The 27,825-nt window shown below is 35.0% G+C and overlaps 1 protein-coding gene across 2 annotated transcripts in view; it reads left to right on the forward strand.

Annotated features, from left to right (window-relative positions):
* Positions 1-871: 871 nt before the first annotated feature.
* The window catches only part of dacha (dachshund a), a 167,414-nt gene continuing 140,460 nt past the window's right edge, over positions 872-27,825 (forward strand). For both annotated transcript variants that reach the window (XM_041255661.1, XM_041255662.1), the window contains exon 1: positions 872-1,444. In XM_041255661.1, coding sequence (XP_041111595.1) covers positions 984-1,444 — 461 coding nt within the window. In that variant the 5' untranslated portion in view covers positions 872-983. The remainder of the gene's footprint in view (positions 1,445-27,825) is intronic.

The following is a 27,825-nucleotide window of genomic DNA, read 5'->3' on the forward strand; positions in this document are numbered from 1 at the left end:
CATATATATATATATATATATATATATATATATATATATATATATATATATATATATATATTAAAGTGAATTCACTTTAATATAGAAATATGTGGAAACCAAAGACAACGCTGCTTAAATTACACTTGTAATAATGGATTAATAATAATAAAAGTGATTTAACCATGTAAATCAATTCCAAACAACATTTAGGTACCAAGAACGAGTCACTAACACCGTAATTGCAAACGGGCGATACATAGGTCTTAGGTCTCTGTGTCATGTGTACGCTCTAATGAAGACACATGCAGTGCCACGTGCAATGCACTTCAATACCGTTTAATTATGATTGCTATTAAAAAATAAAATAAAATAGAGACACAAGAATAGAGAGGTCTTATAGCGATAGTTTACATTCGTGAATTTGCCAAATCAATCATAAAGTGTTAGTTAGTATTTCCTGTTCCCTTAGACAAATCACTCATACGCTTCGATAGACTCTTTTAATAACTTTTGGCTAAACGATTTTAATATATATATATATATATATATATATATATATATATATATATATATATATATATATATATATATATATATATATATATATACACATACACATATATATATATATATATATATATATATATATATATATATATATATATATATATATATATATATTAAAACAGGGATACAATACGAAAAAGTGATCCCTGAAACAACGTCTCAAAGTTTTCTCACAGCACCTCACGGCTGTCACAGATAACCCAACCCCTTCACTTCAAAATAAAGACAGCCCTTCCACGAACACTCCAATGAGAACGCCGGACTTTATCGTGGAAGTGCTGATTAGTGAATAATCCTGTCACTCTGCTTTAGGTGGGTCGGCTGATTGAACAGTGAATGCAGTCTTCAGTGTCTCAACATTATTGCTACTAATACGGTACGGTAGTAGCATATTGCCTACTATCTACAGTGGGAAAGAAAGTATATTATTGACTATGGCTCTATCAGCAACCCCTCCGGTTATCTCCCCCACCTCCAGCCAGGGATCGGGTGGCTTGTTCCGGTCTGATCCCTTGTACACTAGCCCTGCGGAGTCCCCGAGACTGACCAACAGCATGATCAACTCTTTCATCAGCAGCAGTAGTAACAGTGCCAGCGGCAGTAATGAGTGTAAAATGGTGGAAGTCCACGGGGTCAAGGTGGCCTCATTCTCAGTAGATGGACAGGAGCTCATCTGCCTCCCCCAGGTTTTTGATCTCTTCTTGAAGCACCTGGTTGGCGGACTGCACACGGTCTACACCAAGCTGAAGAGACTGGATATATCCCCAGTGGTGTGCACTGTGGAGCAAGTCCGAATTCTGCGCGGTCTGGGAGCAATCCAGCCGGGGGTCAATCGCTGCAAGCTGATCTGCAGAAAGGACTTCGAAGCCCTGTACAACGACTGCACCAATGCAAGGTTTGTTGTGAAGTATTTTTCTGGGTTAGTAAGTAAATAGTTTCTTGGATGAGGCTTCAGTTACCAATTTCAAATACAAATGAAAAAGTTCGAACTTTTGTTTGTATTTTGTTACATTTCTGTTAGCATGTAAGAATTGTTATATGTTTTTAGACATCTAAGAAGGACTAGCAAACTTTTTATTCACTTTCTGGACCCACCAACCTGTCTGAAACAGTTTGTGATTTCACCTGAACAACAAGTAACACTCGACATATTAAAGTCATTGTGAAGTCATGTTTTAGATTTCCCATACATATATTGCCTACACCAATAGTCAATACTTTGAGTCAAACTGATATTTTAAATTGGTAAGTCTGATTATGATGTTCATGTTAATATCGGCATTCATTCATGAATTCACTTGCAACACTGTCTGGTGGTACGCTAATTCTGTTATGTAGTTTGAGTTAATCTAATTTAGACACTAGGCTATGCATTCGCATTTGCCCGATTTTAGATTACAGTAACTTTACTCGTGCAGTAAACTCGGCACTAGCGGACAATATAATGTGCTTTATTATAACTTAACCGTAAAATTAGAGTTTATGGTTTTTTTTTTTTTTTAATTTATTTTATATACATGTATGGTTTCGGATGTTTGTTTTTAGCATTTCATTACAATAATGAATTTGTAATATTAAAGTATGTGAAATATAACCAACATAAATAATTACTAATGAATATCAACTTAAAATACTGTGTTCAAAATATCGGCGTCTGTTATTAAATAAGCTATGCGATTTTATATATAGATGTTATTTTATATAATTCATATTTTATGTCTGAGCGGAAAGTTAAGCAACTATATTGTAGGAGTGTGTTCCTCTGGATGTACCAAATATCCACACACACTATAACAATGTTACTAATCAGTCAGCTATATATATATATATATATATATATATATTTAGTATATATTATATATAATATAATAGATATATATATATTGACATATGGCTTATAATATATGGTATTTGCATGTCAAAATGCATTATAGTAGATAAGAGAACTTTTCATACACATTCAACTTTTTTTGATCAGAACAATGGGTATAAATAGGTACAGTACTGCATCTGCCTAAAGCTCACTTGTGTTCAGTGTCAGTTTACCAGAACAAATGGTTTGGAATTACAGTATGCACAATTTCAAACGTTACTGTGTTACAGCAATCTTATTAATTGACCAAAACTATATTATATTGTATTTGTAGGAAGAGCCATCGTGATTGTTCCAACACCTGAGACGTTTTTAAATCTCTGTTTGCTAAAAGCTGTGTTTCTATACATTCGGGTATCTTTAAACGATTTTAATACCATGTTTTTATTTTAGGTTTTTTATGGAAATGCACACCCTTAAAAGGTGACACGTCATTCAGTTCTGCATTAGTTCCAGTCAGTTTACCGCGATATTTTCTGGGCAGCATTATTCTTTAGAATATTAAATGTACACTGTTGTTCATTAGCGATTTAACACAAGGATATTCTATCTCCTTAATCGAAACACATTCTGTGGTAATTTGACTACTAGTAAACTTGTCAACCGTATACGTTTTACCGTATACCGACATCACATTAACAATTAAATCGGGTTCCTTTAAGAAACTTAATGCAAACACCCATTCAAATCTGCTTTTACTTTTACAATTAAACATTTAATTGCAAATGCACAGCATTTGCTGACAATCCGATCCCCACAATAAATGTAGGGAAATGTAGCATTTGCAGAAAATAAACCCGATTGTGGAACTGCATGCAAATTGTGCTTTGATTTATCCCCCTGCACTTTTTTTCCATTTGAATTGATGTTGAATTAATTTTTGCAGAGCTGCTGTGTGAGGCTGCAGATGTTGCCGTGTGTTTAATAAATCAACGAGACAGATCTGAATGAATCACTTCAGATGGATTCTCTGCTCGGTTTGATGTCTGGATGTTATTCTTAGCTTGTTATCATGACAGATGCATTAATGTTCTCATGCACTGCCAGCAATGTCAATGAGAAAATAACTTTCCAGGCTCCACTTAAACAGTGTTAATCTCCGGAGTGTTGTTCAACTGTCTGTTTGTTCATACTGTAATTGCTACGTTTTGACGTGCGGTTTTAGTGAAGTAAAATGATAACAGTGTCAGGAGACGTTGATGTTTTGGACGTCTTGTAACTGTACACAAAGTACACTTGTAAAAAAACAAACAAACAAACAAACAATATATTAAGTAGGCCACATTGTATTCAGTTCGTGTCCCACTATTACTTCAGATGTTTACCCAGAAACTGGCAAAACAGTTTATTTTACCGACCTCCTATTGAAAACGTACGTTGTTTAAAGTTAACAAATGTTCAGTTTTGGTGTCAATTCATTTTGAAGAACTTATTATAATACAGTGCCTGAAAAAACGCAGCTCATTTGTTTCTTAAATTAAAAGTTAGTAGACAAATTAGCAAGTATACTGCCTGTAACATAATCCTCACTTGTGCAGACATTTACCAAACATAATAGAATTTGGAAAACTGGCACACTACAGTTAGGAAGACTTGGTTTGGCACAGCCCAGCAATGTTGACGATTCTGGTCAATAGACTACTATATATATATATATATATATATATATATATATATATATATATATATATATATATATATATATAGGTACCTTTCAGCAGTGCCTAGCCCAGTACTATACTGCAATATCGTCAACATTCTTTGCTTCTAGGCAGCAATGTAATGTACTGTATTTCTTGAGCCATGTTGTAGCAGCAATGCAGTTGTATATTTCTGTTCAAGATATTGTATTCTGTTTGATTAGGGCTCAGCCAAGTATTTCTCATGGTCCTGTACTCTTAAATAATAATAATAATAATAATAATAATAATAATAATAATAATAATAATAATAATATAAAGCACACAATATATGAATCATGGTCTTAATAGATAGGAAAATAAAGTAAAATACGATTTATTAAGTAATTAAGATTTCAAAGGTATCATAGATATCAATTTTTTAAGGCTGTTTTAAGATTTTATTTTCACAGCAGGAATTGTAAAAGTACTGTTAAGGTAACATTAAGAACACAAAACAAATTTGTTCATTGGTGGAAATGAATGTTTTAGAAGTTAATGTTTAATTACTGTTTTTCTTGAACAACAAAACCAAACCTTTTATGAATGTCTTCAGTTCATTGACTTGTAAAATCTGGACTGATGTAAAAGACTATTGTACTGCCAAAGAAGATTACATCCCTTTTCAGGGACTGCGTGCAAATTACAGCTGGCACTTCTGCAGCAAAATGTATTTCATTTGTCAGAATCTCTTCCCCCTTATTTCTATGTACAAAACATACGAAACCCAGTTCTTGTTTTCTTACGTTTAAAGTTTTTGGTTGACAAAAAAAGTAACACCTTTATTGCTGGTAAAAATCCAAACTAATTTGTAGAAAAACAAATCTAATGTTTCATCACAAGAAAGCAAACACGCTTGCTGAATCTAATGACCAGATGGCCTCTTTTGGCACAGAATTAACCTCTTACATTTAGCCAGTGGCAAATAAAACACCACAATGCTGCTTCTGGCAGCTCTGGTAATCAAGCTGCAAAGACACAGTCAGGGCAACAGTACATTGTGTTTATTGCATGGGGAACCTTTTTTTGTGTTTCACCAGGTCCTTACGCTATAACAGGGCAGAAGATATATTTTAACAATGAGCCTCTAATGAAGTGTACCCACAATTATGTTTTTTCAGACCCCCACATAAATTGTTCCATCAAGAAACTATTTTATTGTCATATTTAATCATACTCCACCTCAGGGTATCCAGATGTTTGTTTGTACTTTATTTGTAATTAAGATTCTCCTATTTTATTTAAGAGAAAACAGAACACAGCACCTTTAATTAGCAATCTTATTTTAGCCGACGATAAAGACATATAGAATGGGTCCTGAAAGGAAACTAAAGACATCAGGAAAGTAATCAAAACATTTCGACATGATCTTTAAAACTGACAGGACCAATTTGAATAAAGGCAACTTTCTGAATCAGCAAACATCCCTGAACACAAAGGGCTCTTTTTATGAATTCTCAGCTTGCAATTGATCTCCTGGTTTTATTGCATTCATTATTTATTAAAAGAATTTGCAAGCTAAACATAACGTTAAACTAGTTTGCACTTGGGGACTGCACTTAGGAAATTGAATGGAAATTGCATTAGAGATGAACATCTGTGCTGTTTTTCCACTCCTGTGTTTATAGGCTTTTTTTCAAAAGGTGTATTGGATTAGCAAATTTAACTGTTTTGACTCCAAGCAAAACATGTCAGTTCTGGCATTTTAGCTTCTACTTAAGAGTGATCTACAGCTACTGTATGGCCAAATGTTTTGCATCACCTAGAATTTTAGGATTGAGACATAGTTTTAAAAAAAAAAAAAAAACAAACAAATAAATAAATAAATATATATATATATATATATATATATATATATATATATATATATATATATATATATATATATACACACACACACACACACATATATATATGAACATAATTTAGATACTTTGTTTAACATCGTGTAATCAAACAAAGTACAAAATGATATTGCAAAAGTCTACGGAAGCCATAATAGTAGTACAGTATTTCATGTTAGATTTCCTGTTTTCATGTTAGATGCTCTGGGCAGTTTTTATACGCAAGCCTGCAGGTGCCTGGCCAAACTACAGGGGTTGCTGGTGTGCACTGAGCCGAGGACACCCTGGCCAACCTAAGCCCTCCCCCTCCCCGGTTGGCGCTCGGCCAATTGTGCGCTGTCCCCTGGGAGCTCTTGTCCACGGTTGGCAGTGTAATAGCCTGGAACCAGTGACGTCCAGGCTGTAGGGTGTATCCAGCACTCCATGCGGAGTGTCTTAACCGGATGCACCACTCGGGAGCCCCCCTAAATCTAATGTTTAAGATAAAACCCAAATGTTTAAGATAAACCCAGTTCATAATAGATGACTAATACATTTACGGAAGTGTGTTACTCCTACAGAACCATAGAGTATAGAAAATACTAAACTACACCCTTTACATATTTTTAACCAAAATGAGCTTGCTTTAGTATCATCTTGTGTTCTTGTACACTTTGTACAGAAGGAGGGTTAATCTGTCTAAAGTCTTCAATGTGGATTGATGCCTGGTTGCAACAATAGTCATCTTAGGAGGAAAAAAAGCAATTGAAAGTCTTAGAGTAGCGAGTTCCCACTGGCTGACAGGTGGTCCCCACTACCACTCCTCAAGCCTTTTCAGACTCTTTACAATATACCCATCTTCAGCACCTGCAGTACATTGTATCCCACTCTTCAGCTAATTCCATAATAACTTGTCATGCTAGACATTCATTATAAAAGTTTATCATCGCCTTTGTCTAATTTACAGTTTAAATAATAATAATTTAAACAGCAGTACTCTGAAAGGCAGTGCTGCAGAGAGTTCCATTACATATACGTTAGTTATTTAACATTTAAAGTACGATTTCTTTACGTAGCTACTATATTAGCTGTTATTTTGTTTTCATGTTTTTAAACATGAATATGCAGCAGGATTTGTCAGTAGTCATTTCACAGTTGATCTACATTTTTAGAGCCTAGCTGTGGACCTTTTTCTTATATTGTATCAATGATTAATTTACTGTATGAGGAGACGTGTAGCAATTACTTTGAGCAATAATGTATCTACTTTGACTTGGCTATATTTGGAATTACAGTTGCTATAGATGAGAAGGCAAAATAAACCTGTAACTGACAGCAGAGATTTTATTATACAACTAATTTTAAGCAAATGAGCTGACATGATATTTGTTTTTCTGTGGAAGACACAACACACCATTTTGCATATAGTGACCTTGTGCTCTGTGTTATTTATTACATTACAACATTGACTCTTATGCCTCAGCTAACATATCCATGAATTAATCTTAGAGCCAGCTTGTTTGTGTACCACATTTAAAGTTACAAGTCCCACACACAGCCTATAAAAAGTAACCAAAATAATCACATGTTCCATTAAAAATTGTAATAAGACACACACAACATGTAAAGCGAGTTCATTCATTTTGTTTATATATATATATATATATATATATATATATATATATATATATATATATATATATATATATATTGGTTATTTGTATAAAGAATACTCAATGAATGTTAAAACGAATGTCTGTATTTTTGAAAGATTGCTAGAATGAGCAACAAAGTATACTATTATAGCATTGCTGGAAGTTCAGATAATCGCTGAACAGTGACCGTTATATTTCTTTTTTGAAAAGAGACAGCTAAAGCCTTTTTCTAACTAGTCCTGATAGGAGAACATGCAGGAAAAAATATTTTGGAGAGTAAAACACGTCAAGGAAAATCATTTCTCTCGTCATCTAAACTCAAGCCATTAGTGTCATTTTGACATTGGTAAGCTTACTCTCTGAGCTAAATGACACCTCTGCAGATGGGCTATATTTATTACAGTCATGTAGAATACAATTGATTGTCTCAGAAAATTAATTTTTCGTTTGCCTCTAGCACTGCTTAATAGAGGACACACTCGTCTGTGTGCAGAAGTATTGTTTAATCACATTAATATCACAGCCCCCAGGACAGCGAAGATAATTGTACAAATGAACATAGAAATATGTACCTCTAACTTTTATGATTAAATTATGCAAATTACTTATCTCCTGGCCTTCCAAGCACTAATCATCTAATTAGGAGTGATGTTTTAAATGTTTGTTTTTAGATAGGGATGTACGCAAGAAGCAGAAAATTTGAAATGATATTAAAAATCGGCAAAGTGGTTTCTACCAGAAAGAAGAGCTGGTATTTTGTGCGTTAGTGCTGAGATTAGCCTAAAAGATCATTAATGTAATTTTGTTTAGCATTTCACTTCATTCTTTAATGAGACCCTTAATCTTTAATTTTCCAGCTTTGACAAACTGGGTTTATTAGTCAAAATATTTAGTTGGCATCGTGTGTATAAGCCTTCTCCGGTATACATTGGGAATGGAAGCTTGGTGCACAGGCGCATAGCAACAGTGTACACATGTAGAAATACTAACTTTTCATTAATAGAAGTTAATATTTTATTATGCATTCCAGTGTGTTTTTCCTAAAGCGTGATCATGATGGCTTCATTAGCTACTATGTGCAGCATGGAAGGGAAACATGGTTTCCAATCTCTGATTTAAGCCTGTGTGAGAAATTTAAAATAGTGTTGTAGTGCAAGAAAACACTTATCATAAAAGAATGTTGATCTGTTTAAGAAAAAGTTGAAAATGAATCCAGTGCCAGAATGTGTAGGTTGGTGTTTTCAAGATGGCTAAGGATTGGTTAAACAAGTGAAACTAAATGCAAGAAAATATTTTAAAATAGTAAAGTTATATTCATAGAAGATTTCTTGCTAAGAAATTAGCATAATCAAATTATTATTAGCTTAGATAGTGGTAGAATACAACATGTACAATTGTAAGTAATGATCTTTCATTTACTTTATTTGCAATTAATTAAGGAGACAAATCAAATCCTAATTATTTTACATGTGAGGGACAAATAAATTACTTTTACTGAAATAAACAGAATCATTATAATCTATTACACATTTTAAAGACCTACTACTTGTGTTATTTTGTGGCTGTGTATTTGCATGTATGGTTCTGTAACTTGTTAATTCATAGATGCCCAAGATGATACTTCCTAGAAAACAGCATGGCATTTATATTTAAAATAAATTAACAAACATACATACAAATAATTAAAAGGTTCTTGGTCAATATGTGCTAAAATCAATGTCTACTGACAAACTTTAACCCCGGCTGTATCCAGTATTGTTACATCTTATTGTCTCATTCTACTGCTCAATAAGTTCTAAGGTTGAGAGAAAGGTTGGCAAAGCTATTTCTATTAAGGGGGACCTAAAATAAAAAGCAAAAAAGCCGACTGTGTTTTTAAATGTATTTAGAGGAGAAAAACTGGAAGCTTATAGGACAACCATAAACTAGTTTCTTGTGCACATCAGTCTTTTAAAGAACCCTCTTACAATGGGTTTTGGTGAAGGCATTACAAGGTGCTGCATGAGTTCCATTTGCCTACAGTAAATAGAATGTCAGAAGTGTCAGGAGGAAATAAATATCTGGCCTGTTAAAGGGGAGCAGAGATGGCTCAAAGCATCGTTGAGTGGATTGATTTATCTGGCATGCAGTAATGACTGCAGATGTGGATCTGTTATTTTAGATGAGCAATGAATTTGATGAGCTGATAACACTGGGCCCAGCCAGCCTGGTTTTAATTACTGATGAGGAATTTATTTGTGAAGCGCAGTGATTTACAGAGTTATTCACCCCACCTCCCCTCTCTGTTATAGGCAGGTGACCTTGGGTTTTGCCTCTTTTGATATGTCAAGACTTTTTTTGGAAGCCTTTAAAACTAGTTAGGTGTTAGGGCTGTGAATGCTGTTTTAAGCAGTTAAATAGATACAGAAATACAATTGTTTTAAAAATGTTTTTACTATGTCCATATTGTAAGATGTGATGTATAATGCAATGTTGCATTAAACATGTGTATACAACACCATCTATCTTTATATTGTCTACAATTCAGAGATGCTAGTGTTACTGCAGGTGTGCTTGCAAATTACTTCCTTGGCTCCCAGTGTATTGCAATGTTGCTTTTTCAGTAATGCTCAAGGCTGAAATTATTCAACGTAGACATGCCTTAAAAAACACTTTACCAAGGCACTGTAGGTTTTGTGGTACTCTAACTGTTTGCAAATACAAGCAAAGTAAAATAGTTCTCTTTTATCTGTTAAAACAGTGCCCACCATTAATAAAGTCAGTCTGTACAGTACTATTAAATGTATCTTTGATGACAAAGTAAGCAATGTTCTTCTGGTGGTGGAAGACAGTTTTGGGTACGTTGACCATATTTCCAATTAACGTTTATCAGACCAAATTCTCACAATGTGCCGTGTTTAGACAGGTGAAGCGATATCATGCTTGTGTGATATACAATGCAAATGGGAAAGCAATTAGGATAACACATCTCTACTTCCGAAACTGAAGGCACACCAGAAACAGAAAATGGAAAACACTCCAAAGGTAAGGATTCCTGATGTCAGTGTCTTTTCATTCACTGTACAGATTTAAAATAATAGCACAGCAGGGGTAGAAACAATCTTTATGTGCCAGCACAAAGGGTTGGTTTTATTAATTAAATCTGGCAAAGCAGGGCTATAGTAGCCAGGTCTGAATTGCAGGTTGTCTTTTATACATGTAATTCCTTGGTCATTTACCTCAGTAATGTGACATTCTACACATTCTTTCCTGTCATTAAAGCAACTAGCTGGTTCCCCTTATTACTGACCTACTTTGTTAGCATTTACCAAAGTATAATAACAGCACTTACAAGTAAGGTATGCTAACTGAGCGCTTTCTTTAACATAGAGTGATTCCAGATATTGTTTGGTATTTACAGCATTGTCACTGTACTGGAGATTCAATGTTTTAACACTAACTTTCACCATATTTGTTGCTCCCTGTTCTATAATAAAATTAGATGTGCTAGCCTGGAAGTATTAGTATTCCTTATCTCAGGTCCCGGCACTAGAAATTGCTACGATGGTATGCATCAATATCTCATACTCGAAGACCCTAAACACTGTACAGTGCCATCAAGGATCCACAGTTAAATCCCTAATTCCAGTACTATTCAGCTGACACTTTTAAGTTAATTTGCTGATCCATATAAAGCGATCTTACTTCTTTTGCAGTCGTCGTCTCACATTGTAATTGTAGCTGTCTGTAGCTTTTATCTGACTAAAAGCTCTTAAATAGGGGGAGGGGGGTGGGGGTCTTATAAAAACAATCAGCTACTGTGAGGTTTCATTACAGGCTAATGTCTCACAAAATTGTTCTGGGTTGTTAAAATGAAATGAAATGAATTAAGGAACATGAAGTAGAGCATGCAGAACACTTTATTGCTTTCCTTTGAAGCCACAATAGCAATAATCTCCTTTAGCTATAATTCTTAGATAGCATTTCATTTAAAGGGAGAGGGACACTTTGTTTATGTAGTTTTAAACTGACAATATATTTTTTCTGTCATCACTTATTTTCCACATTGACTTTTTTAATTTAAGGAAACATTATATATGTGTTTTTCAATACAATTATCCTATTAGAAAAGTGTCTCATGCTGCCAATATTGTATAGTAGCTTCTGGTTGATTATTGTTGCACTCTACTGCAGTGCCATGTTTACATGTTAGGATACATATTTATACAGATTTTTGGGTGGATTTCAATGGCCAAAATTATAAAACAATTTGTAATACAATTTTAGTTCCCAGTTTAGTCAATTTATGGCTTCCATCACACCTTTGTTTAAGACTACATATTATGACCTATAAACATATTTTAAACAATGAGGCATTGCTTTTTGCTTTATCTTGTCTCTTTATTCTTAATGTCACAGAGGTCAGTTCTCCATTGATTTTGCCTGACAGTTTTTATTGCGATGGCTGAACTGTGTGCTTCATCAGCACTTGCCATTCAGAGCATCTGTTCACCACCTTTATTCACCACTGTGGGCTGTCAAGTCATCCTTCTTGAAAATAGTCATTGAAGATGTTCAAGATACAAAATTGTGGCATTATTCGTGTGGCCGTTATTATTATTTTTTGAGTTTTGCTATAGTGGAGCATGATGGCCAGATGTTGCAATTATTTCAGATTTCTTTGAATCTTTTTTTTGCATTGTAGGCTACACATTTTTCAGATGGAAAAAGTGTCTCTATTTAAAACTGCCTAAATGAAAAAATACATTGGTTTTCTCTACGTATTCCTTATGGGGAATGAATATCAAGACACCAATAATTAAGCTGACTTCATTTCTTATAAGTTTCATTGAATGTTTTGTAGTTGTGGATGACTTAGATGCTAGAAGCAACACTTTCGAGTTCAATGGTATTGGTTGAATGTATGACACAGATAGTTTACAGTGCTGCTAAACTGAAGATTTGTGGCACCCAGAAAGGGACGCCATTCTTTCTAGAATTGATGTCATTGTACCACCATCGTACCATACTTTTCTATATTTTGGAAATGCACCTTCCAAGTGTGGAATGCCTGAATGGGGCAGAACAATCTGGTATGATCAACATTGTAGCAGTAGCCTTTTGCACAGCACATTAACAAATCTCTTTTGTCCCACGATGGGCATATTTAACCATCCTCGGATAATGCAATGAACATTTACTTAATGGTACAACTCTTGTGATGAGTAACTTCTGAAATATTAGCATAGCCCTTCCTTAATAACCGTAAAATGACATACACACTGGTGCAGCATTTAGGAGTTTATTGCGAACCTGTTTTAATGAAAAAGGACAGGGGACAAGGAATAGTAGTGCTACAATCATAGCATGTACAGTCAGTGCCTCTGTTTTTGTTGTAGTCGTTGATTATAATTCATTGATACTAGGTTTTAGCTTTCCCTTGAGGGTGTTGGGGAGTGTGGGAGCTGTAGCAGTTTGTTTTCCACTGGATTTGAACCTTAGCCTGTTAACCAACACCACCAAGCCCCTCCTGGTTCATGACATACAGTAATACCAAATTACATTTACTTTCCCCACTCAGTAAATCAAACCAATGTACTGTATAGTAAAGTATGCACATGCTTCAGTCAGCAGCAGTCAGAAAGATGTTTGCATCTATGTTGTTTAACAGAAGCCTGATGTTGCTGGCAGATGTCCAACAGTGGTAGAGGGGCAACGTCTGTCCTCTAATGGATGGCCCCCTTTTTATTGAAAGATCACTGTGCTGTACTGTATTTTCACTGGGTTACAAATCAGGGACTTCGGTCTTTATTTTATCCACTGTCTGGGTTATAGCTGTTGTTTAATCAAATGCTGGCACTGGCCAGGTTGGCTGAGAAACGAGGTTCATGCGCCGACAGTGAAATCTTGTGCAGAAGCTTGAAATTGCAGCTTTTATGATAACTGGAGACATTTTATTAAGGAGTAGATTCAATCCAAAAATATATCACATTATTTTCATTGAATGGTGCTGTTCAAACAGCATTCCAGACATAGAAGGACACCCCTCCAAATACACCACTGCATTAGCTTAAAAGTCAAAAGCTTACATTACAATTCTTGAACCCCTTAAGCTAAAGCAAATATTGTACTAGTCTTTGACTGATTAATGCTGTCATGGAAGAGGGGAATAACTTGTGTGCTGTATTTTTAACTAACTGGTAGTAGAGCACACATATAATGACAACGTTTACATTAAAAATGATGAAGCACAAAACACAAAAAGCTGATGTGAGATACAGAGAAGAATATAAATGTACCTTCATGAAAAATAAATTCATTACATTTTAGAAGCCATGTTGTCTGGAGGTATGACTTTGGATAATTCAAATTTCTACAAAAATAAAACAATTACATAGAACAATGATGATGCATTGTGTTTTTTGATTGGTCATAGCCTTCAAAAAATCTGTACTAGAAAACAATTCAGTACCATCGACCAATCAGCTTCCAGCTCTAGCAGGCTTCCATCAGACGGAAAATGCCTGCTGTCACTGTATGTCCCAGCTAGTTTGGACAGCAAATACTAAACAAAGACACAATTGGTTAATTTTATTATCCCCTAAGGCCAGCCAACCAATACTTTTCAACTACGAAAGCAGCCAGTCCTGTATCCACCACTGTCACTTCAGCCAATCCACAGTCTGTCAGCTCAACTGGAACTCAGAATCTTACAACAACAAACCGAGACTCAGACAGTTCAGTAATATTGATCCATTCAGATATCTGGATATGTTATATGTTTAAGTGCTCAGTTTTTTTGTCCTCATTATGTATGTGATCCTTTATGAACATGTTCAAGACCGTTTTCCTAAAAGTTTTCTCAGCGGAAGGGTAACCAACGAATCATTACAAGTTCAAGGTAAATCTAAGGAAAATAATGTTAAAAATTGTGTTGTATCGTGATAGTGCCCTCTCGATGAAGGCTGTACCGTGTGGAAGTTGACTTTCATTAGCGCCCTTCAGCTTGGGATGCATTACTCTCATCACATTCAGCTGCCACATGGCAGAGCTTCATCGACGGGCACTGTTGCTTAGCAGTTTCCCAGCTTATGGTATTGGAGTTCTGTATTTCAATATTGTTTTAGTCAGTACATTCATACTGTACTCTGTACATGCTGGATAGTGTAGTTCCCTAGTTGCAGTACCCTTGGGAACAGGGTTAATTTATGTGAAACGTGAAAGCATTCTAAGGTTTCTGCAGTAAGACACTGACTCGTCTCTACACATCTGTAGCAGGGAGAGATCTGTGCTGACTCTGCTGGCGTGTTCACAGTACTGCAAGAAGAGGGCGGCAGTCGTCCAACAACCGCCTGTGAGTCATGGCAGTGACACGGGGAGGTGGGAAAGTGGGTGTGTGGACTTTCCCCCTCTCTGAATGGCTGAGAGGCGAGTCTTGGGAGATTGCTAGCCCTATAAAAAAATGCTCTGCTGTTTCCTCAAGTCTGCCTGAAGCGCTGGTCCACGACCGAGAACCAGTCGGAGAGAAAGAAACTGAGTTTCAGAGCGAGACAGTGAGGGCGGGGAACCCTTGGGAAGACCCCTGAATAGTATATCTGAGCAGACTAGTTAGCCGGCAGCGTAGGATGGTGATCCGGGTCGCACGGGCAGTGGCGACTGGAATATTGCTGCAAAGTGCAGCACCTTCTCTTTGTAGTTTTGTTACTGTTTTATATTCCCTTTTTCTTTTCGCCTTCTATTCTTGAATTATTGTTTGAAGCACCTGCGAGTGCGCTTGCACCCTGAACTGTTTTACCATTATTTGGTATTCCCGTGGTTCTGTTTACCATAGTTGGTAAAGCAGACCACGGACTAACAGCGCCCTCTGCGGGCCAAAAGAAATTATTGCGTCAAAGTAAAACTGGGCACCTGTGCGGTGTTTTCAAGTTTACCTGTCTGTCTCCTGAGTCAGTGAATTACCCACCACCCTTCCACAACATCATATTAAACAGCTGATACAGCATATAAATATAATTCTCACCCTGTACAATGACTGTTAATGCCATAGTTGATGTAGCTGAACATTTAGTTAATACATATGCCTACATTTTACCACAGTGTGTGTGTGTTTGCTGTGTTATACAGTTGCAATTAGTTTTAGATTTATGCTGTGATGACAGACAGTGCTGTATAAATAGAGGTTAAACACACAATTTACATATTAATTTCATGATTCATTTAATCAATGATTTATGTGGATATAGATTGCTTTTAATCTCTCTTGGCTGTAGTGTTTTTTTTTCAAGCATGACAGAATTAACTAGTTTACTTCAGTGCTGCAGTAAAATGCCTCTTATGGTGCAATGAATTGAAGAAAATTAGATCAGAATTAGAAAACACTATTCTTAATTTTTCAGATCTTTCCAAAATGTATGTACTTATATCATGTGCTTGTATAAGTAATTAGCTTAGTTAACAGTGTGTAAAATATCTGTTCCAATACAATCGATTACTTAATAAATCATAGGAATATGTGATAAAGACCAATTATACATAATGACGCTGTAATTATTATTAAATTCAATAAATAACACATGATATAAAGTAGCAAACATTATTGTTGAAATCGAAAAGTCAGTGCATACCAAGTGTGACAGGTATTCTAACGTGTTAAGGAGGGGAAGAGCAAGTTCAAGGTTTAGGCGGTGCTCAATAATTCATTCATTCATAAAAAAAACCTAAAAAAAACAAAATAGCTTCAAATTAAACATTGATATATTTTACTGACCCCTTTTTATTTAGTAATTAATTTGCTATATTAAGTTTTAGATTGTACGGCACGTGCCTGTCAATTTAAAAGAGTTGAGTAGGCATAAAGGAGGCAAAATCAAGCAAACCTGATTCACATGCATAGAACAACAAAGTTCATAGCCTGGTAATTTGAAAGTTTTAAAAGAAACTGGATTTTTTTAATTAATAATAAGGAACATGTATTTTAAACGAAAAAATTGAAACTCTAGAAATAACTTAGTAACAGTATCAAAAATGTGAGGCAAATATCTGTCTGTCTGTCTGTATGTCACACCTACATTTTTACATATACAGTATCTACAGAAGCCTTTATTAAATTATGAAGAAACTTGATTTGGACATTGTTTACCAGAATGGTACTTTTAGAAAAACAGTAAGCGACATATATTTTGTAAGAAATTACCTCAGCCACATGTCCTGTGTGGGATGTTAGACAGTGTAAACTGATGACCATAACAAAGCAGAGGTTCTTAAGTAATGGGAAATCATCTCACTCCACCCTCTACTCTGAGTATTAGTAATAACACATCTAGTTTTTGCTTGCCCTCCCCCCCTCACTCATTTAAAAAATAAAAATACCCCCCCCCCCCAAAAAAGAATACTGAAGTTTAAAATGAATTGTTAAAAAATTAACTTGTATATTAAAAAAAAACAAAAAAAACAACTGTTTTCCAGTGTTTTTCTCAGCACTTTGAGAATTGTTAAACACTTCTTCATCTGTAGTTGTACAATTTCTGTCTGGTATGTCACCATATGTTATAACAAATAATATACACCAAAACTGTACATATAAGGCTGTAATGCTATCTTTGGTTTCTGGTGACATGTAAATGTATAAATGTTACCAGAAACCCCTGATAGAATTACAGTCTTATTATGCAACATTGGTTGTACATTATTATACATATTAAAGTTGTTATTATTTTTTCCGTCATTGTGAATACTCTTAGCATTCATATTAAAATATGAGTTATGGGCACCCTCGATTGTACCCTCTCACAGAAATCAACTGCACTACAGGGTTAACTTCTACTTGGATTTTTGGAGCCAGGTTGAAGGATGATTCAATAAATTAGCAGCTATTATAAGTTAAGAAAAAAAAAAAAATAGAACCACTCTGCCACATCTCTGGTCAAGTAATGGCTCCCTGAAAAGCAGGATCCCCACTCATTCTAAACTCTCTTTGACATTTGTTCACAGGGAATTATTCACACTTTATCTTCTGAGGTAGAGCGTTTTTTATCAAGACAACAATTGGATTGTGCAGCAGCAGAGAAAAAAATGGTAATTGAGTATTTTATCAGACGCTTCCGCCAAACGGACTTTTGTAAGTCGTAAAATGAAGATTAAAGCCCTTGTTGGCAGAGAAGGAACAAATTGGAATGATTTATTTATGGTGACATCAATATGTCACTGCTGTGAAACTAAATGAAAAGAGGGAGGATGAGGGAGAATGAAAAAATCCTGGAGTTGCTACTGAGCAGCGGAAGGTAAATAGCTAGTTTTAATTATTTGTACCCAAAGCAGTAAAAATGGTGAAATGAATTTGTCATTAAGATGGCACATCTGTTACTGCGAACTGCTGTCTAAATTAAAGAACTGGCATTAAAACAATCACGTCTGATCCAAAAGTAATGATTTGTAATCATGAGAAAAGGCTGAGATCTTTCAGGTCAAACCTTGTTCCTTTTCAAACATTTCAGTGCCTCTTGTAAACATGTAGTGTAAGTGTGAGATGCACCAATATTTATTCAGATAGATTCTGCAGGTTTTAACATGTTCAACTGTGTAAAAAGGTAGACTTTCATTTCACAGGGAGTGTTGCATGCATGTGTTACAAAATTAAATTTAATAAGCATCACTGGCTAATTGAAGTTGTCAACGCAAGTAGCAGATTTCCTCTGCCTTTGCCAGAGCAAAGTGGTCAGCCTGAACTTTGAAGTTTGAGGGAAGTATCTGTGGCAACAAAACACATCACTTACCATTGCTGCCTGTTGTGTTTTATGTATTACTCCAATGTCTTTTTCAACATAATCACAATCATAATCATTGTCATACATCTGTTTTAAACATTTGTTTTCTTTTTGCATATGGTACTTTCTATGAAAATATCTATGCATCACAACATTCATGGTTTTCTCCCAATGAGAAGAAAGTTCCTGACTTGTCTTTCCAAATCGATTTCCTCTAATGGAGTTCAGTGTTTTTCTTGGTTCGTTTGACTGACATCTGTGCCAGGATTCTTTGCTGGGGCATGCTTTTCATTTTGGGTCAAATAGCAAGAAAACAAAAGTTGGTATGCGAACAGAATAACAATAAACTAAGCAAGAACTTGACTAACTAAGCCACACAGCAATGCTTAGCCCATCAGTGAATTTCTATGTGATAGTAAAATTGTTGTATGGGCAATTTGAAGACACACATGAATATTCATATTGGAGGTATGCCATCTGTGCCAAGTTTACCCAGACTAGGCAGAGTTTGTGATGACTGTGTTACATCAAGAATTTTTAATGGCAAGGGATGCATTGTGTTCAAAACTGATTTATTACAAAGGACAAAATTGCAAGAATACATACAACACAAAGGGCAGCAAAGTGAAGTAAGTTTTGTTGTTTACAATAAAGCCTGTTTAGTAACACTTTTACATCCAATCATGTAATACTGCCTCATTAATGAAAGCATGAATATTGTATATTGTAGAAGTTTTAAAATAAATCCTAGTAATTAAGAATCTTTGTGGACGGAACTTGGATGTTTTACTAAATCCAACTCAGATGGCAAAGTCATACTTTAGGGTTATGGATACTATGGTCTTGTGACTTTCTGAAGGGTGAACTGAGAATAAACCCTATTTAAAACAGTTGAGAAACCTAATTTAATTAATCATTTTAAATACTAACGTTATTAAAACACAGCCTAACTCCTTTATCTAACTATGCCTCTAAGTAAGATTGTTTTAGTTAAACTGCAGTTACTTTAATCTGCATGGTTGACGTGGGCTCTGTGAAGTAGTGAATTTAAAGACTACAGGGATAGTATTCTGCCCAAATAGTTGAGACCATTAATCAGTGAACCATAAGACAGTTTATGACCATTCCAAAACCAATCACACTTTTTATGAGCTTATTCCTGCTTTATGTGTGTGCTGCTGAATATACGTGGACCCACATGACTAGCACACAAGATTTGTGACTGTGCCTGCTGTTTCAGAATACCTTGGGGCACAGTATTTGTGCGCTGGAGCAAACTGGCTCCTATACACAATTAATGCAGGCTGCTTTTACCTAAATCTACTCGTAAATTTGGCTGGGTCTGTTATTAAAAGCATTATATATAACTGTTGAGTACTGGACCTCTTCTTGCATACATTCCGAACATATTTAATTTTGTTTAACAGGCAAATCTCAGAACAGCATTTAAGAAAAACAAATGCCAAGTAGATTCAAAGTGACATTTTGTAATCAGTCACAACTGTATATGACGAGAGAAAATGACCACTAGGGTTGTGCAGCAAAAATGTCTATCCCCCCTGAATTAATTTTGTTTAGAAATGTTAAGTTTACTCAGTTGCACACCCCTAGTGGTCATTTCTAGAACCACCTTATAGAAAAGGACCTTATTTACAACAAACACAGAGATTGTAATTCTGCAATAAATGGGTAAGGCATTATATATTGAGAAAATTCAGATGGTAACTGAACCATAAGTTATCTGCTGGTAGCTTGTGTTTAGATTTGTATCACCATAAACTAATGCAACCTGTTACTGTATGAATTGATGTGGGTAAGAAAGTAATGTTGCAAGCAGAGTTAAAAAAAAAAAAAAAATCCTGGTATTCATGTTCACTTACTGTTGTGTTAATGCTTTGAAATAGAGTTGTGTGTACATACAGTAGGGCTCTGTGGAGACACAGAAGCTTTGCAGGGGGGTAGCTTGGCTTAAAATGTGTTTCTACTTAATTAATTTATTATAATGCACGTTTAATAGGTGAGGGTTTACCATCATCTACACATCTAAGCCGCTAATATCTTACTGAAGTGCTGTTTTTTATTGTTCATACTACTTCAGAGATCTGGCCTGAGATAATCTGCAGTTCAAATTTTAGCATGTACTGCAGCGCTGTCTGTTAGAATCTCCAGCAATAGCAGTAGACCGAGTTGCCAACCTTCCAGAATATTATTTACTATTTACTCTCATATAATGATGAGCAAAAAAGTGAGCAGCATTCTTTTTTTTTCCTAGCTGATGAGATCAAAAAGTTTTCTCCTTTGAATAGGCTGTCATTAAATAACTGTGATCAGTACACTTTTCAAAGCTGTTCCTTCATCTTGCAACTAAGCAGATTTCAACACAGCTTGAAAACAGTCATTTTGGTCTTGTAATTTAAATGATTCTGGGGAACTGTGTAGCCTATATATCTACATATACCAAAACCTTTTTATAACAAATACACACTGATTCCGGATGAAGTCTATGAAATCAATTGCTTTTAGAATAAGCACGATAGGTTCGAAACACAGGGAATACATTTTTCATTATAAAAATAGCCTTCAACATTTTCTTTTTAAATGAAGCATAAAACGTTTAATTATATGTCTCTTATTTCAATCAATCAATTTTACCAGGTATGCCAACCGAGAGCAAATTAGCAGAATTTTGGTACATGAGAAGTCATATCAATCGAAAGCAAGCCGTGCAGGAGTTCTAAATATATTTATTAAACCCATGACTATGAGATTGCAGTGTTGTTACGTTACCACTGTGTCAAAGTGGGCCAGTATCCGAGGATGTTTGCTGCTGCATTCCCATTCACAGCACAGCACCATATAAAATGTGTATGGTTATAAACCAAATAACTTCCTTCCATATTGGGATAAAGCGTTTGACAGAAACTGATTGCTAGATCATGTTAGCTTCTGTGATAAAGGATTAACCTTCTGTGAAGTAATAGTTTAGGACAATATTAGACATTTTAATATCGCATTCATAATGCTATCTTTAAAATCATAATTAAGTTATGAAATGATAAATAATAAAGTGAGTCAGGCTCATTGTTCTTTCATTTTGTCAGTTTAATGTAGTTTTCTATCTACTTTTTCTTACATTTTCCACAGATAACACAACATTTCCGCTTTACAGTTAATAATGAATTAAACTACATTTACAACTGGGTGGAATTTGAACAGTCTGGTTATAACAGCTCTTAATCTGAGAGGTTTTAAATTGGTTGCAAATTGACCCCAATTTGCGATAATGAAGTGCGATCCCCACTGAAATATTAATTAATTCTTCAGATGCTGTTGAAAACATACTGAACGACTGATTCTGACAAACAAGCATTCTTGAATAGACCAGTATGATTATTAACACAAATGGAGCAAGATAACCAGAATTAATTGAAAGCACATAATACAAGGGATGGCTGCAGCCTAATAGAAACACGCTTGTTTTTCCCCCTCAGGAATCTGTCTATTAAGCTTTAATCACATCTTTTAAAACTTCTTAAATACAGGTAAAAGTGATCTTCAGTCAGTGACAGGCAGTGAAGTACTTGTCAGTTTGTCAGGCTGTTTAATTATAAAATAATGTAGCCATTAAGTGTGTTGTCGTGGTAACTGACAGCTCATTTTGGACTAAAACTCTCAGCCACCTCTTCCAGAATGAGAAAAGCTCTCGCTTAACTCGATAATGACAAGCTAGTTATTATCACATTGTGTGACTGAAAACAAAATTATAATAATATGAAAAATAATAACAACAATAGAGTGGCAGCTATAATTGCTTCACACAGAAGTTGTCAAGTGCCTTTCATGTCCGATGATGGGAGTTTTCTTTTCATAATTGTGTTTTTTATTGTACTGCATTTAGCGTCCTCCTTATTTAGCTGTAAATTGAATGTTCTTCATGTTGAGCTGTGTCCTGTATAATCATTTCATGCTGATCTGTGCAGAACTTTAATTTCACTATGTAAGTTAATGCAATTCAAAGAAGAAACATGTCAAATTAAACAATTCAAGGAGTTAAACACTTTGAAATTGTTTGTTTCTCAGTTTTGTAACATATATGTATTTTTTCCTTTTAAAAACAGAGTGTCCTATATCACCAGAATTACAGCAGAAACTCCATGATAAACTCCAGCAAAAAATTAATACAACTCAGTGTTAATGCAACAGAACTGCTCATTAAGACTGGACTTTATTCTTGTGCTACCATCTGTTTGGTTTCATTAATATTTCCACCACAGCAGCACAATGTGGCAAGTGCGTTCGAAACCGTAACATTTTGTTGAAGAAATATAACATACTATACTAGACAGGGCATGGAAAATGTAGCCAGACGAGATCGTTTTAATATTGTATAGCTTCAGAAATCTCAGATGAGTTTCTACTGGTGGATACGCTTTTGTTAACACAGAGTTATCAATAGTCTCTGAGAATGTGTCTGCTGGCAACAGATTAAATGATCTTGTTTGATAACTACAGGTTAACAGGATCACTGTAACCCAATACCACCATTGGATGCCTGACCAGAACCTGAGCTCAGAGTTCACATCAAAGAAGACGAGGTGTTAGTTGCTGATTACTATTAGAGAACCAAACTTCAATTACCATAGAAAAAAACATTTAACCATAAAAGCAGGTCAGTTGTGTATTTCTTGTCTTTCTGATATTAGCTGTTGTGGTAGAATGAAGGGCATTGTCTTTGTAACTTATATTGTATCCCTAACACGTGTTAGACTGTGAGCTTTTTTACGAAATTATATTCTAATACAAAAACACTGTTAGCATTTTTCCATTTCAATTTCTCTGTTTAGTCAGTACAGTACTAACAAAAATTAATACATGGTTAATATTAACTAACATATTCAACTGTAATTTCTAATTCTGAAGAGAAAGTTTGTAACTTAGGTTTTGGTCAGCGCAATGGACCCTCAGGTCTCAGACTTATTGCATCTCAATTTGGTCATTCTACCTAATAATGCAAATACATAATACAAATACATGGATCAAACTGACTCTAAAAAGATGCATATCACACTTTTCTCTAACATATGGCATTCTGTAACACTTTTTTGAATTAGTTTAATTAAAGCTAACTGTAGGAATTAATGTAAATACTATCAATACTCTATTTTAATAAGAAAAAAAAATAAAATAAATGGATTCTAAATGCAAAACTACTAGCGGAGTAATCAGCAGTACAGTTGTGAGATAAAACACTGGAAGTCCCAGCCTGTGAAATGAAAAAAGCTTGTTGAATTGGCTCTTTTTTGTCTCAAGAGATCAGCCAATGGAAGTGTTATAACAACAGTGATTGGGTGGCATACTGTACTGGAGTATAGACAAGAAGTTAATTAACTAATTAGAGGCATATTTCAAAGCAAAATATATCCATACACTTCTAGTATCCATTTAATTGAAGCAGATTTGTTGGCACACTGTGATTGTAGTTTATTCCTGAAAAAAATATTCTTGCCCCTGTCCTATTTTATTATAACTTTGTTTTACAACATACTTCAGTGCTTAGACAATGGGTGTAATTTTATCATAACTAAGGAGGGGCTAGGCGCATCATGAGAACATACCATTAATTAAGTGTGCACTGCATTAAAAAGAGTGTTTACTGTGACTTTGTAAGATTTTAGAATGATATTACAGAAACAAATCTGACTTACCTAATCATGGTCATTTAGTTTTATAGTAGATCTGGACTTTTTTTTTCTTTTTTTTATGTCCGAGGATAGTTACATATCATTAATCATTCAATGGTTCCATTAAGATTCCCTCAAAGCGTAAATACGTTTTTTAATGTGCTGTGCTAAAGTTGTGCCATTCCACTGCAGTTTATTATTTTTTTTAAACTATGTTGTATTAATAGGTGTTTCATGCAGTTACCCTTCCTAGCCACTCAGCAATGTGATCATCGGCATCAGTAGCTTCATTTTAAAATGAATTTCAAGTTAAGTACATTTTTTGTATTAAAATACTTTTTCAACAGAGGAGTCTGATGCTATGGTTGGTTGAATGGTTGGTGAAATGAAATGCTTATCTAATTTTTTTTAACTAAAACACAATGAATACTTTTGTGATCTTAAAAAAGGTGGTAGATACTGGGTAGTGTGAGAACACACATAGTATCTGAACCATCAAAATACCAGTTAAAAAAATAAAATAAAAAAGTTTGGAATACAATATATGATCTATTCACAAAGCTCTATTTAAAGCCTTAATTAGTGTATTAATGTTAATGTTTCTGAACTGTTTAAAAATATTTAATTTCTACATCCCCACAGAGTGTAGGCTCCTTTTCACAGGCCTATAAACAGCTATTATCAAGGTCACAACTGCAGTCTGAATCACTAAAGTCCATGGAGCACGATTTCTGTAGAGAGCGAAAATAAAAACAGCATTTGGGAGTTGCATTGCAGCTGGATTCGTTGACAGCTGTATACTTCTGGGACTACAATTCCTGTCGACAGCTATGGCTGTGTTAACTAATTTTCCTTCATGCAGTTGAATGAAACCTGCTGAATAATGTTATGTTAACATTTTGAATTATATATCACTTTCCATATACTTAATGAAAAACTGACAAAAAGCTGATGTTAAAAGCCAGTCAACAAAATTGTGGAACCAACAGTTTTTTTTTTTTTTCATCCTTTCGTTCTTCTAAAACAAATCCTGCTCAATGAATTAGGTTGAAGAGATTTTATTCCAGCACTGTAGGTGGTCGTCGCTCAAGCCCACAGGAGATCACTCGGACCAATTCCCAGCTATGCTGATTTAATACATTTAGGAGTAAAAACTGGACTTTTTTTTTCTTGGTAGGTACCCATGATGGTTGCGTCAACATTTTAATTAATATTTCCCTGAGCTACAAACAGAACCAAAAATATAATGTGTGTTTCACTTTAGAGCAGAGAGACCAATATTTAATCACGTTAATGCACATGTAGTTATTTCCACTTTCTGAGTGTTTATTGGCATCTGTCTCTTTGTAAGCTGCTGCAAGTGGCCTTTCTGAACTCTCACCCTGCCTTTCAAGAGTTTCTAGGGGAATAAGATTAATGTTTTTACATTGTTGGCAGTACGAGTGGGCAGACACCAACAACAGAAATTAAAATACCCCGCAGTGTATGGCTATATGTATTTATAAACTTACATTTGGTATTATTTATACATAAAATAGACTACTTGCACAGTTTATACTTTCTTTTTTGTATATATTTTATTTGTAAATCATTAGGAACAGAAAAGTAATAATCAAAATCATGAAATGCTTTGTGATTGTTTTCAAAAGATGCATGTATGGGAAACTATAAATTAGATAGCGTAATAGCATGGGTATGTTAAAACAATAGAACTATAATAAGTGAGGGTTTTACAAAACCTTCCTAGCACACATGCTTCAATTGTTTGTCTAACACATTTGCATGTAAATTTATTTAACCACAGTATAACTTTGTGATTCCCTGCTTCCCATTCCAGGGTACCTAATTATTACAAACTATGGTTCAGATTTATCTACAGTTTTACTCCAAAATGCAATATCATATTTCTTTTTGTGAAGGGGAAATACACCATTCAGAAGGAGGCCTAAGTTGTTTACTAGTAACATTAGCCATTTGATAAAAAAAGTGTTACATTGCATATTACAGTAGTTTAAAGACCATGATCAATATAGACTAATTTACTGAGTACCAGCGGTAGTATTCCAGTATGAAACCGATTATAGAAAGTGATACCACTTCCTGGTGTTAAAGGTGCTTTAATCTTTCCCTGTAAATACACATCCTGTAGATATTTCATAATTTCATATTAAACCTTGCATTTTTCCAGCAGACTGGGTATTTAATTACGCAGCTGTACCTGTCATGGTATTTTTGAGAAGTTACATTTTTAAAATGTTTATCAAGATAGATAAATGGTCTTTCAATATCTGCAGGACATTTTAATAATCCTGTCCAGCCTGCTGGATACTACAACCGTATGAATAAAAATGAATATTTAGTTGACATTCTGGTCACACATCATGCAACATAAGAACTGTAATTATTAATTTTGTGGGATAGAGGATAGCATGATTAGGTGTACTGTAAAGAATGGGACAGATTTTTGTTCAGTTTGCACCATTAAAAAGTTGGCCCACAGTTCCTACTATTAATTGTGTGTATATGAGTATGTGTGTTTATTCACTATTGTCTTCTAGTTCTGTGTGTGTGTGTGTGTGTGTGTGTGTGTGTGTGTGTGTGTGTGTGTGTGTGTGTGTGTGTGTGTGTGTGTGTGAATAAATGTGTCTTTGGAAATGAAAAAAAAAAAACACATAATATTTTACCACATGAACATTGATTACAGTCCAGTCATATTCAAGTAAATTGTTACAACATTATGTAGAAATGTATGCAGGTAATATTTGTCCCACATAGTTTTCAATGTAGGATTGAATTGTCTGTGTGAATTCCTGCTTCGGCATATACCTATAGAGTAACACTGCGTGGGGTGTGCGCTGCTTTGTTAGAGCTGCTGTCATTCAGCTTCATATGCAAGGGCTTGTCTGCTTTGTGAACACTGAAAATGCTTGTTAAACAAAGAACATGGGCCTAATGACAAATGCCCTGTTGGAGGACTGGGCCTCTGTGAAAGTGAGCACATCTCTAACACCATGTTGAATTGTTGGTTGATACAGTATTACGATTTGGCATATTTAACTCTGTGATAGTCTGGCTCAGACAGAATGATAAAGAAATGATAAAGATCAACTTATTAATAGCATGGCAGTGTCTTCATTGAAACCAATTCAAATAGATGGCAAAAGGCATGCGGTCACACAGGTTGCCTGCTCCTCCATTAGAGAACCCACTGCAGCTAAAGAAGATCAGGAGACAAGATAAAAGTGGTTGATTTGTAATAACAAATAGTGTAAAGAGAGAGATAAAGGAGATAGTTTCACATTGAGTGAAAGGCAACTCTTTTCATAAGAAATGAAGACATCTGAGTTGTCAAAACCACCCATTAGAGAACACCTGATAACAAAGCCTTTGGTTTATTTCTTCAGCCTTGATGATAAGAACAAGTGGTCTATAATACTATTGTGGTCAGATGAAAAATAGAAAACCTGCTTAATTGCTTCTCTGTGGGCTTAGACTGTCATCTTTAATTAGAGCCAGGTGAACCTTGTCCTGGCTCACTCCCGTGGCCTTCTGGAGGATGTAGTCTTATATCCAGCCCCAAGACTAAATTTTTTTCTCTCCTCCCCCTACTCTGCCACAAAATATTTTGATTACATTTTTACGTAAGTTGTCCTGACAAGGCCAGTTAGTTCCATTTTGTCTAATTCTGCTAACCAGGCAGACAGAGCTGTTAAATGATGGATGGAGCTGTAATTTTTTTAAACCTTGCTCCTATTCTTGCTCTTTGCCCTGCAGGACTGCTATATTAAAACTAAAATAACGGTTCATCCCGATATTGAAAACT

Source organism: Polyodon spathula, chromosome 7 (genome assembly GCF_017654505.1).
Source record: "Polyodon spathula isolate WHYD16114869_AA chromosome 7, ASM1765450v1, whole genome shotgun sequence".
In the NCBI taxonomy this organism is placed as follows: domain Eukaryota; kingdom Metazoa; phylum Chordata; class Actinopteri; order Acipenseriformes; family Polyodontidae; genus Polyodon; species Polyodon spathula.